The following is a 12,131-nucleotide window of genomic DNA, read 5'->3' as shown; positions in this document are numbered from 1 at the left end:
GCATAGTTTTGCTGAGACATTAGAAAAGTACGTTAGCAAGATAGGCCCTGGTAAGCTTGAGGAACTGATAGGAAGCAAGATTCACAGTTGCAGAAATAGATAATGAGATATGAAGAACTGATAAATTCTGTCACATTGAATTGAAAATACTCAAATGTGGTATTTTGATCAACAACAAAAAAGTGCATTTATATTGTGCCTTTAACGTAATGCGACCTCCCAATGTGCTTTGCAGAAACATTATCAAATGAAATTTGACACCGTGTCAAATAAGGAGATAATAAGGTAGATGAACAAAAGCTTGGTCAAAAGGATAGGTTTTAAAAAGTATTTTAAAGGAGGAAAAGGAGGATCGAGGCAGAGAGGTTTAGGCAGGAAACTGAAGACCTTACGGCCCAAGCAGTTGAAGGCACAGCCAGCAATGGTGGAGTGATTGCAATTGCTGATGCAGAAATGGCCAGGGTTGGAAGAACATAAACATCTCACAGGGCTGTAGGGCTGGAAAATTCAAATAGCAGGTTTGAAAGGAAAGCTACAGAGCAGCTCATTCTGCAAGGGTTTGAAGGAAAAACACATACAATGTTGTAACAAGACAGAATAAGAAAGGAACTTTCTTATTCTGCCCAGGCAAAAAAGGACTTGATCAGTCCTTCAGTCTGGAATTGTATTCAATAGAAAAAGGTTGTATGAGGAGCTATTACTTTTTTTCAGGTGGCAACTGCCATGATTGTATGTTTAATTAAATTATTTAATGTCAGAATATGTAGTTAGAACTATTTTGTTGACCTTTTGCATTCTGAACAAGAAGTAAAATCCTGCACTCCCATCAGTCTGATATTAATATTAGATGTACAAATGACTTGTGGGAGGTGGTCAGGTTTGATGCATCAGGGCAGGACAGCCTTTGAACGTGTTCTTGACTGTGCTTCTCAGCTTGTCCCTGAAGTTCTCTGCTGCAAAGTAATATAAAAGCGGGTCCAAACAGGAATTGATTGCTGCAGTACACAGGGTAACCACTGCACCTTTTTGAACGAGACATCTGGCATGGGATGTTAAGCCAAGGTAGACAGTTCGTAGAATGTGATAGGGCAGAAAACTGGTTAGAAATATAATTGTCACAATAAAAATCATGGCACTAGCTTTTCTCCGAGAGCTCGTTTGCCTGTGATGCTTTGCCTTTGAGGTTAGCAAAGTCTTAACGACAAGTATGTAAGAGACAGTGATAATAAAGAATGGAATAATGCAACCCACGGGCAGTGAAATTAAATTCATGACAAACAAAGTTGATTTATGTTTGAGTTCAAAGCATCGTGCCCTATTTATTTCACTGCTATCTATCAGAACAGGAATGGTTGCTATTCCAACAAACGCCCATATTGAGATGCATATGATTTGCACATATTTGACACTTCTATACTTCAAACATTTAATTGGATGCACTATAGCGAAGTAGCGCAATATGCTCATCAGAGTCAGAAAGTAGATGCTGCAGTACATGTTGAGGTACAGGGCATAAGTCAGGAACAGGCACAAGGAATCTGTAAAGATCCAAACATTTTTTGAATAATAGTGCACCCGCAAGGGCAAAGTGCACACAAAGAGCAGATCCGACGTCGCCAAGTTCGCCATGACAATGGTCATTGCAGTTTTCCTCTTGTATAACTTCAGGAGTACATATAAACTGATGACGTTCTCAATAAATCCAAAAATAAATACAATGATATATGTAGGTACATAGATGCTAGTTTTGAAGTTGTCAATGTCCTTACATGATGAATTATTCTCCACGTTGCTCGTGTTATTCATTCTCTGCTTTGAGAAAATCTGGGCACTCGGACGTTTCTGTAGAAGGAAACCACTAATTCTAATGATGACAAATGGACGAGAGGTTAAACAGATTTACATGTTGCTTTGATTTAATGCTTTGAGTACTTACACAGTTACTTAAGCATAACTAATGGCATTGTTCTTCCTCTCAATGCTGCCTCTAGCAAAGTTTCAAAGTCAATGTTTGGTATTTTGATGCTTATATAAAATAAAAATATACAGCCCTATTAATAGCTTTGTGGTTTTCCTTCCCTAAAGAACATTAGTAAATCAGATAGGTTTTTAACAACATTTGATGATAGTTTCATGGTTACTATCATTGAGACTAGTTTTATATTCCAGATTTTAGTCATTGAATTTAAATTTTACCAGCTGCAGAAGTGGGATTTAAACCAACATCCCCAGGGCATTAGTTTAGGATTCTGGATTACTAGCTCAATGATATTACCACTACACCACTGTCTCCCTTTCAAAACCCAATGAAAAATAATATTGGACTTGAAATGTTAACTCTGCTTTTCTCTCACGATGGATGCTGCCAGATCTGCTGAGTTTTTCCAGGACTTTCTGTTTTTATTTCTGATGGTGGAGTTAACAGACCCCATAATAGCAAATTGTGTTTATATGGCACCTTTAATGTAATATGACATCTCAAGACACTTCACAGAGACATTATAAAACAAAATATGACACTGAGCCACCTAAGGAGGTATAAGGTAAGATGATCAAAAGCTCAATCATTGAGTTAGATTTTAAGGAACATTATAAAGGACAAAGGTGAGGTAGAGAGGCAGAGAGGTTTAAAAGGGAATTCCAGAGCTTGGGGCCTCGTCAGCTGAAGTGATTAAAACTGGGTGCACAAGAGGCCAGAAATAGAGGAGGGCAAAAATCTCAGAGGGTTATGAAGCTGAAGGAAATTATAGAATTAGGAAGGGAGAAGGTTATTGAGGGATTTGAAGGCAAGGATGAGAATTTTAAAATCAAGGTTTCGCTTAGCTTGGTTAGCCTCAAACAGTTGTCAGGGAGAGGGATGAGTTAGTGGTTAGGGCATGCAGTTTGTGGCGTATCTGAAGACAATGACTTCATTCTTACAACATTTATTTGGAGGAAAGTTCTGCTCATTCAGTACTGAATTTTGGACAAGCAATCTGATCATTTAGAGAGCATGGCGGGATAAAGTGGTGAGGTTGATCTGGATGTCATCAGCATGTTGAAATCAGATTAAAGCGCTGAACTCATAGAATCGCAGATTTGTTACAGCGCAGTTGGAGGCCATTCAGCCCATCACGCCTGCACCAGCTCTCTGAATGAAAAACTCATCAAATGCTATTCCCCTGGCCTTTTCCCTCTAACTCTACATATCCTCCCCTTTCAGATAACAATCTGATTCCCTTTTGAATACCTCGATTGAACCTACCTCCACCACACTGTCAGGCAGTGAACCTACCTCCACCACACTGTCAGGCAGTGAACCTACCTCCACCACACTGTCAGGCAGTGAACCTACCTCTACCACACTGTCAGGCAGTGAACCTATCTCTACCACACTGTCAGGCAGTGAACCTACCTCCACCACACTGTCAGGCAGTGAACCTACCTCCACCACACTGTCAGGCAGTGAACCTACCTCCACCACACTGTCAGGCAGTGAACCTACTTCCACCACACTGTCAGGCAGTGAACCTACCTCCACCACACTGTCAGGCAGTGAACCTACTTCCACCACACTGTCAGGCAGTGCATTCCAGATCTTAACCACTTGCTGCGTGAAAATGCTTTTCCTCATGTCACCATTGCATTTTTTTTGCTAATTATCTTAAATCTGTGCCCCATCATTCTTGATCCTTTAACCAGTGGGAACAGTTTTTCCCTATCTACTGTTCCAGACTACTTATGACTTTGAACGCCTCTAGCAAATTTCCTGCTCTTCTCCAAGGAAAACAGTCCCAACTTCCCCAGTCCTGTCTCTGTAACTGAAGTTCTTCATCCCTAGAATCATTCTCATGAAACTTTTCTGCTCTGTCTCTCTAATGCCTTCATATCATTGCTAAAGTATGGCAGCCAGAACTGGACACAATACTCCAGTATTTTATACAAGCTTAATTTAACCTCCTTGCTTTTCCATGCTCCTATTAATAAAACCAAGGATACTGGATGCTTTATTAACTGCTGTCTCCAACTGTCCTGCCACCTTCAATGACTTACATATACACCCAGGTCCCTCTGCTCCTGAACCCCTTTTACAGTTGTGCCTTTTATTTTGACTCTCTGGGCTGAATTTTCTGTCCTGCGTTTGGGCACTTGCCTGATGTGAACAGGAGTAAAACAGTGTGCGATGGCACTGGGCGTCCCGACATCATCATACACTCTCACAGTATTTCACTCGGCGAGCAGGCGTGAGGGGAAGCAACACAACTGCCAACAACAAAGGGGCCTTTTAAGGCCCTTAATCAATTAATTAAATTGAATTTTTCAATGACTGTCCAACCATTTGGTTGGCGGGCAGGCGAAAAGGCCAAGTGGCCTTTGGAGTTTTGAGGAAGCCTCATCCACGGGCGGGATGAGGTTTCTGATGTCAGTTAAAAATAAAATAAAAATTCTTCAACCTTATTACCTTCATTTTAAAATCTTTATTTTTAATGTTAGAAATCTTCAGCTCCCCGAGGCAGCTCTGTGCCTGCAGGGAGTTCTCTGTCAGCGCATCCATGCGCATGCACTGACTTCCGCACTTGCCCTCCTCCCACCCCCCCCCCCCACCCGGGCAGCGCTGAGCGTTTCAGCACGCCGTTCACACTGGCTGGCCGCTAATTGGCCAGCCGATGTGAAATCGCGGCCTGGGCCTGATTGTGGGTGGCGAATTGTTACACAGCCCCTCCCGAGCCCACCCACCGCACCTGCCCAACAAGGGGAAAATCCTCCCCTCTGTTGTTCTTGCTACCAAAATGAACCACTTCATACTTCTCCATATTGAACTTCATCTTCCACTTGTCCATCCATTACACCGACTTGTCTGTGTCCTTTTGAAGGTCTACACTACCCTCCTCACAATTCACAATGCTTCCAAATTTGCATTATCCACAAATTTTATAATTTTGCCCTGCACACTGAGGCCTAGGTCATTAATATATATCAGGAAGAGCAGGGTTCTGAACACTGATCCCTGGGGAACTCCACTACAAGCCTCCCTCCAGTCTGAAAAACATCCATTAACCACTACTCTTTGTTTTCTATCATTCAATCGACTTGATATCCATGTTGCTACTCGCTTCCGTGCCCACTGGCTTCGGGTGTGTTCGGTGGTGCGAGCGGGCAATATGGTGAGAAGGCCGAAAAATCGGTTTCATGATGTCGTGAAACCAGTTTACAATCGCCCACTCTGCCCGTCACTGGTGAGCCTCATTTCCCACCATCAGACGTCGGGAACCTCATTGTAATACATCTGTGTATCATTATAAGGCCAGCCCGCTGAAATCATCCCCCCACGCTGAATCATCCGAGCGTGTTGGTGTGCAATGTGTTTGACAACACCATATATAAGGCGTGCACTTGCTGAGTTGCACTTCACTCGGGCCTTCAAGGTTTGTTTGCCTACCTTGCTTCAGGCAGCACTCGCAGTCATCAGCGCCAGGCAGAACCACGTCACTTTTAGCGGGGGGCTCATGGGCAGGTCTCTACCTTCCAGACCAGCCATAAGGTGGGGGTGACTTTTCAACGCTGCAGGGCCCGGGCTTGCTTGGGGAAGGGGGAGAAGTGGCCTCGGGCAAAGGAAGAGACTGCAGGGCGAGGGCTGTGCTGGGGAAGGGGGGTATCCCAGGGTGTGTGTGGGGGCACATGTTGATCTGTGCAAGTGGCCTCAAGAAGGTGATGACTGAGGAGGCAGTCTCCAGAGGAGATGAAGCCTAATGGACATGGGAGGGTATGTGTGTGAGAATGGGTGGTGATGTCCCTTGATCTGGCAGTGAGTGAGATGCTAGTGAATGTGTGATGGGCTTGAGTGTGTGAGTTTAGAGTGATGAGATGGTTCCCATACCCTGGCGGCATGGGTGAGATCATTCATCCTCTATCGACCTTGGATGGCCGGCCTCTTCTGTGCAGCATTGGCACAGATCACTGCTGCCATCACATACCAAGCCAGAGTGGTAATGTTACTGCCCCCCCATTGTAACCAGAGCAGGGTACAGGACATCACAGCTGGCCTTCACAGCTTCCAAAAGGTGCCCGAGGGACACATCATTAAACCAGGGGCTGCAGCCTTCTTGCCTTTTGGGGCCATGTCTTCTTTGCAGTAGTCATGGGCTGGAAGCATTGAGCCCGGCTGTACTTTAAATGTGGTGCCCAGTGTCATGAAGCAGTGAGGTGACGGCATGGTGGATGAATCAGAGCATGCCCCCCATTGAAGCAGCGTGTTTCCTGGGAATGCATAATTAATGAGGTGGTATTGGAACAATATGGCATGAAAAGCCGTCATTGCGGCTGGTGGGTAAAAGGTCTTTTTTCCTGCCCGCTACCACACTTTGTGCAAATCTGGGACGATTCAACCCCATGTCAACAGTATTACCCTCATCAACACTCTCTGTTACCTCTTCAAAAAACTCCAGCAAGTTTGTTAAATATGATTTTCCCCTCAATAATCCATTCTGGCTTTCCTTAATTAATCAACTTTTGTTCAAGTGGCTGCTAATTAGGTCAAGAACTATTGCTTCTAGAATCTTCCCCACCATCAAAGTTAAACTTTCTGGCTGGTAGTTGCCGGACTTAGCTTTACACACTTTTTTGAACACGGGCATAGCATTTGCAATTCTCCAGTCCCCTAACACCACCCCTGAGCCTAAGAAAGACTGGAAAATTATGGTCAGTGCCTCCACAATTTCCACTCTCACTTCCCTCAGAATCCTTGGATGCATCACATCTGGTCCTGGTGTCTTATCAACTTTAACTACTGCCTATCATACCTCCTTATCAATTTTGAATCCTTCCAGCGTATTAATTAGTTCCTCTTTCACCATGACCTGGGTAGCATCTTCACCCTTGGTAAAGATAGATGCAAAGTATTTATCTAATACCTCAGCTATGCTCAATGCGTAAATCCCCTTTTTGGTCCCTAATCGGCTTCACTCCTCCTCTTACCACTGTTGTGATCTTTGGCCTGATCCCCAAATTGTTGGTGAGATCTGGTTAGGGACCAATAATGTTTTGCTTAAAGTAGACAAAGTTTGAGATTCAAGACACTTACTAAGTGAATAAAGCCACAAGACTCCATGGGTTTTGGACAAACAAAAATAAGCTTTACTACACAAGGTCAGAAAGATAACACAACTTACAACATCAATCTTATACTCTAACATTCAGGTTAAGCATGCGGTACATGTGAATTAACAGGTAAACTGTGGTTAAACACATCACACTACACAATAAATGTAGATGAGACCAAGACAACGTCCACAGATTTCTCAGCAACTCACCCAGACATCAGTAACACTGTGAGTCAACCAGTCTCACCGAAACTCTGTGTTTCTCACAAGGGATTCCAGCCTTCACCTTTGAAGATCTAACCTGGAAATTCTCCTTATGAGCTCGGGCTCGAGTTCCCATGTAATTGGGAAACTGGCCAGGATGTTCCTCCTGCAAAATCTTTGTTTCTCTCATCTCAACAGTCTCTCTGCAAACTCTCGGAGATGGCAAGAATTTCAAACCTGCCTAATCATTACCCAGCATAAGATCTATCTCTTCCATAGGTAATCTAGGAAAAAAATCCCACCATAACAATTCTGTTTACTAAGTCAATTCATATATTGCCTTTGCACAAGGAACCAGGCTCATAAATTCCACAAAGATCCCCTGTTAATAATTTCTCCTTCATCAAACCTTTTTTTTATTCTTTCACGGGATGGGAGCGTCGCTGGCTGGGTCAGCATTTATTGCCCATCCCTAATTACCCTTGAGAAGGTGGTGGTGAGCTGTCTTCTTAAACCACTGCAGATCCTGTGGTGTAGGTACACTCACAGTGCTGTTAGAGAGGGAGTTCCAGGATTTTGACCCAGCGACAGTGAAGGAACGGTGATATATTTCCAAGTCAGGATGATGACTGGCTTGGAGGGGAACTTGCAGATGGTGGTGTTTCTATGCATCTGCTGCCCTTGTCCTTCTAGGTGGGAGAGGTCGCGGGTTTGGAAGGTGTTGTTGAAGGAGCCTTGGTGAGTTTTTGCAGTGCATCTTGTAGATGGCACATACTGCTGCCACTGGCAATCAATGGTGGAGGGAATGGATGTTGAAGGTTGTGGATGGGGTGCCAGTGAAGCAGGGTATTTTGTCCTGGATGGTATTGAATTTCTCGAGGGTTGTGGGAGCTTCACTCATCCAGGCAAGTGGGGAGTATTCCATCATACTCCTGACTTGTGTCTTGTAGATGGTTGACAGGCTTTGGGGAGGCAGGAGGTGAGTTAGTCTCTGCAGAATTCCCAAGCCTCTGACCTGCTCTTGTAGCCACAGCATTTATATGGCTAATCCGGTTCAGTTTCTTGTCAATGGTAACCACCAGAATGTTGAAAGTGGGTAATCAGTGATGGTAATGCCATTGAATGCCAAGGAGAGACGGTTGGATTCTCTCTTGTTGGTCATTGCCTGGTACTTGTATGGCATGAATGCTACTTGCCACTTATCAGCCCAAATCTGAATGATGTCCAGCTGTTGCTGCATATGCTGCATATGCTTCAGTATCTGAGATGCTGAACATTGTGCAAACATCAGCAAACAACCCCACTTCTGACCTTATAATAGAGGGAAGGTCATTGATGAAGCAGCTGAAGATGGTTGGGCCTAGGACACTACCCAGAGGAACTCCCGCAATGATGTCCTGGAGCTGAGATGATTGACCTCCGACAACAACAACCATCTTCCTTTTGTGTTAGGTTTGACTCCAACCAGTGGAGAACTTTCCCCCTTATTCCCACTGACTCCAGTTTTGCTAGGGCTCCTTGATGCCACACTCGGTCAAATGCTGCTTTGATGTTAAGGGCAGTCACTCTCACCTCACCTCTGGAGTTCAGCTCTTTTGCCCATGTTCGGAGTAAGGCTGTAATGAGATCAGAGATCCTTGCGGAACTCAAACTGATCATCAGTGTGCAGGTTATTGCTGAGTAAGTGCCGCTTGATAGTACTATCGACAATACTTTCCATCACTTGGCTGATAACTGAGAGCAGATTGATGGGGCAGTAATTGGCTGGGTTGGATTTGTCCAGCTTTTTGTGAACAGGACATTCCTGGGCAATTTTCCACTTTGCCGGGTAGATGTCAGGGTTGAAGTTGTACCTGGACGGCTTGGCTAAGGACGCAGCATTTTCTGGAGCACAAGTCTTCGGTTCTATCACTGGTATGTCGTCAGGGCCTATTGTTTTTACAGTATCAGTGTCTTCAGCCATTTATTGATATCACATGGAGTGAATCAAATTGGATGAAGACTGGCATCTGTGATGGGAGGGATCATCCACTTGGCACTACTGGCTGAAGATTGTTGCAAATGCTTCAGCCTTATCTTTTGCAGTGATGTGCTGGGCTCCTGCATCATTGAGCATGGGGATATGTGGCACCTCATCCTCCTTAGTTAGTTGTTTAATTGCCCACCGCCATTCACGACTGGATATGGCAGGACTCCAAAGCTTCAATCTGATTCATTGGTTGTGGGTTCGCTTAACTCTTTCTATTGCATGTTGCTTTTGATGTTTGGCACACAAGTAGTCCTGCATTGTAGCTTCACCAGGTTGATACCTCATTTTAGGTATGTTTGATAGTGCTCCTGGCATACCCACCTGCCAGGTTGAGTCCCTGGCTTGATGGTAATGTTAGAATTGGGGTTATGCCAGGCCATGAGGTTACAGATTATAGTTGTATACAATTCAGCTGCTGCTGATGGCCCACAGTGCCTCATAGATGCCCAGTCTTGCATTGCTGGACCTGTTCAAAATCTATCCCATTCAGCATAGTTTGTGCCACAAAACACGATTTGAAGACGGTACTTTGTCCCCACAGGGACTTTGCAGTGATTACTCTTACAAATACTGTCTTGGACAGATGCATCTGCGACAGGCAGATTGGCGAGGATGAGATTAAGTATGTTTTTCCCTCCAGTTGGTTCCCTCACCACCTGCCGCAGACTCAGTCTAATAGCTATGTCCTTTAGGTCTCGGTCAGCTTAGTCAATAGTGGTGCTACTGAGCCATTCTTGGTGATGGCAACTGAAGTCCCCCACCCAGAATACATTCTGTGCCCTTGCCTCCCTCAGTGCTTCCTCCAAATGGTGCTCAACATGGAAAAGTGCTGATCCATCAGCTGAGAGAGGGCGGTATGTGGTATTCAGCAGGAGGTTTCCTTGCCCATGTTTGACCTGATGCCATGAGACTTCATGGGGTCCAGAGTTGATGTTGAGAACCCCAGGGCAACTCCCTTCTGACTCTATGCCACTGTGCCGCCACCTCTGCTGGGTCTGTCCTGTTGGTGGAACAGGACATACACAAGGATGGTGATTGTGGCATCTGGGGTATTGTCTGTGAGGTATGATTTGGCGAGTATGATTATGTCAGGCTGTTGCCCGACTAGTCTGTGGGACAGCTCTCCCAATTTTGGCACAAGTCCCCAGATTTTAATAAGGAGGGCTTTGCAAGGCTGATTGGGGTGGGTTTGCCGTTGTCATTTCCGGTGTCTATGTTGATCTGGAACACAATTTGTATCATCAGCTACCATAGAACCATAGAAAAGTTACAGCACAGAAGGAGGCCTTTCAGCCCATCTTGTCCATGCCAGCCTCAGCACACCCAGGTGCCCTTTCTAATCCCACCTTCCTGCACCCGGCCCATAGCTCTGAATCTTACAGCACTTACGTTGCAGATCTAGGTACTTTTTAAAAGAGTTTAGAGTTTCTGCCTCTACCACCAACTTGGGTAGCAAATTCCAGACACCCACTACCCTCTGCATAAAAAAGTTCTTCCTCATGTCCCCCCTACACCTTCTGCCACTTATCTTGAATCTATGTGCCCTGGTTCTAGAATTCTCCATCAAGGGAAACAATTTTATCCTGTCCGCTCTATCTATTCCCCTCATAATTTTGTGCACCTCAATCAAGTCACCTCTCAGCCTTCTTTGTTCTAAGGAAAATAACCCCAACCTATCCAATCTCTCCTTGTAGCTACACTTTTCAATGACTGATCTGCCCCAGTGCGTCTCAAAATATTAATTTGTTATTTATTTTGTTGGAGGAGTAAGGGAGCACTGTCTCTTCGATCAAAACCTTCAGCAACCTGCCTCCCTTTAGTAGTGTTCAAGGAAGAATCGCTTGACTCTCCTTTGCCATATCCCCCTTGCTAGTGGGTTTTGAGTGAACACATTTAATTTGTACCATTGACATTATTTTAACATCCATTTCTTTTTCTTATACAGCCTTTTCTAAAGACTCCTTAAGCGTTCCTATTACTGACACTGAATTATCTTTCAGCTTCCAACAATTTACTTTAACATTCCCCACCTTGCGACAGTGAAAAAATACTAGCTTCTTTACATCCCTTTCACTCGACTTTTATTTTATTGACTGGACTAACCTCTCTCAAACCATGTAACCTTCCCTTTTCTTTAGTCGGTTAATGATGTCTGATTTCTTTCTCTCTTTTAAGCTCAAGATTACACATTTGTTTTTTTCTATTTCTTTCTCCTCCTTTGCGAATTTCTTTCTCTGGAGTTTAAGTTCAAGCTTTCGTATTTCCATTTCTTTTGTTCTTTTTCTTTTCCCTTTTTCTCCAATTTGATTTTTAAAATTTCCTTTGCGTTTTCGAGTTCAAGGGCGAAAACGTCCCAGATTTGCAATAAGTGTGGCAGTGGGCAGGAAAAAGAACTATTTACCCGCCGGAAACAATGATGGCTTTTCCCGCTGTATCGCCCCAATCCCACCTCATTGATCATGCATTCCCGGAAAATACACTGGGACACTGGGTCGCTGATGGGGTGGGTGGGGGGGGGGGGGGGGGGGGGCGGGTAGCGGTGGGGGGGGTTGGGTGGGGGGTCATCAGCTCATTCAGCCGCCCCACCGTCGCCTCAGGCCTTCAGTAAACCAGGCGCCTTATTTAAAGGCTGCCCCTGCAAAGAGCTAGTGTTCTTCAAGGGATAGGAAGCTGCTGCAAAATCATGGCTGCCAAAGGGAGGAAACATGCTGCCCCCAGATTTAGCAACGCCTCTCACGAATGCCTACTGGGCACAGTGGAGGCCCACCCCAATATCCTCTACCCCTGCCCTGGGCAACAGCCAGCAAGCAAGGGCGCCA

At 44.8% G+C, this 12,131-nt stretch overlaps 1 protein-coding gene across 1 annotated transcript; it reads right to left on the bottom strand.

Annotated features, from left to right (window-relative positions):
* Nucleotides 1-873: 873 nt before the first annotated feature.
* On the bottom strand, nt 874-9,246 carry LOC121290484 (cysteinyl leukotriene receptor 2-like). Its single transcript, XM_041210922.1, has 2 exons — nt 9,137-9,246; nt 874-1,864 (listed from the first exon to the last, which is right to left on the bottom strand). The coding sequence occupies exons 1-2, from the start codon at nt 9,244-9,246 to the stop codon at nt 874-876; spliced, it is 1,101 nt and encodes a 366-aa protein (XP_041066856.1).
* Between the last annotated feature and the right edge of the window lie 2,885 nt (nt 9,247-12,131).

Source organism: Carcharodon carcharias, chromosome 18 (assembly GCF_017639515.1).
Source record: "Carcharodon carcharias isolate sCarCar2 chromosome 18, sCarCar2.pri, whole genome shotgun sequence".
Lineage (NCBI taxonomy): Eukaryota > Metazoa > Chordata > Chondrichthyes > Lamniformes > Lamnidae > Carcharodon > Carcharodon carcharias.
The sequence above is the reverse complement of the archived record's forward strand: the minus strand, read 5'-3'. Positions and strand labels throughout refer to the sequence as shown.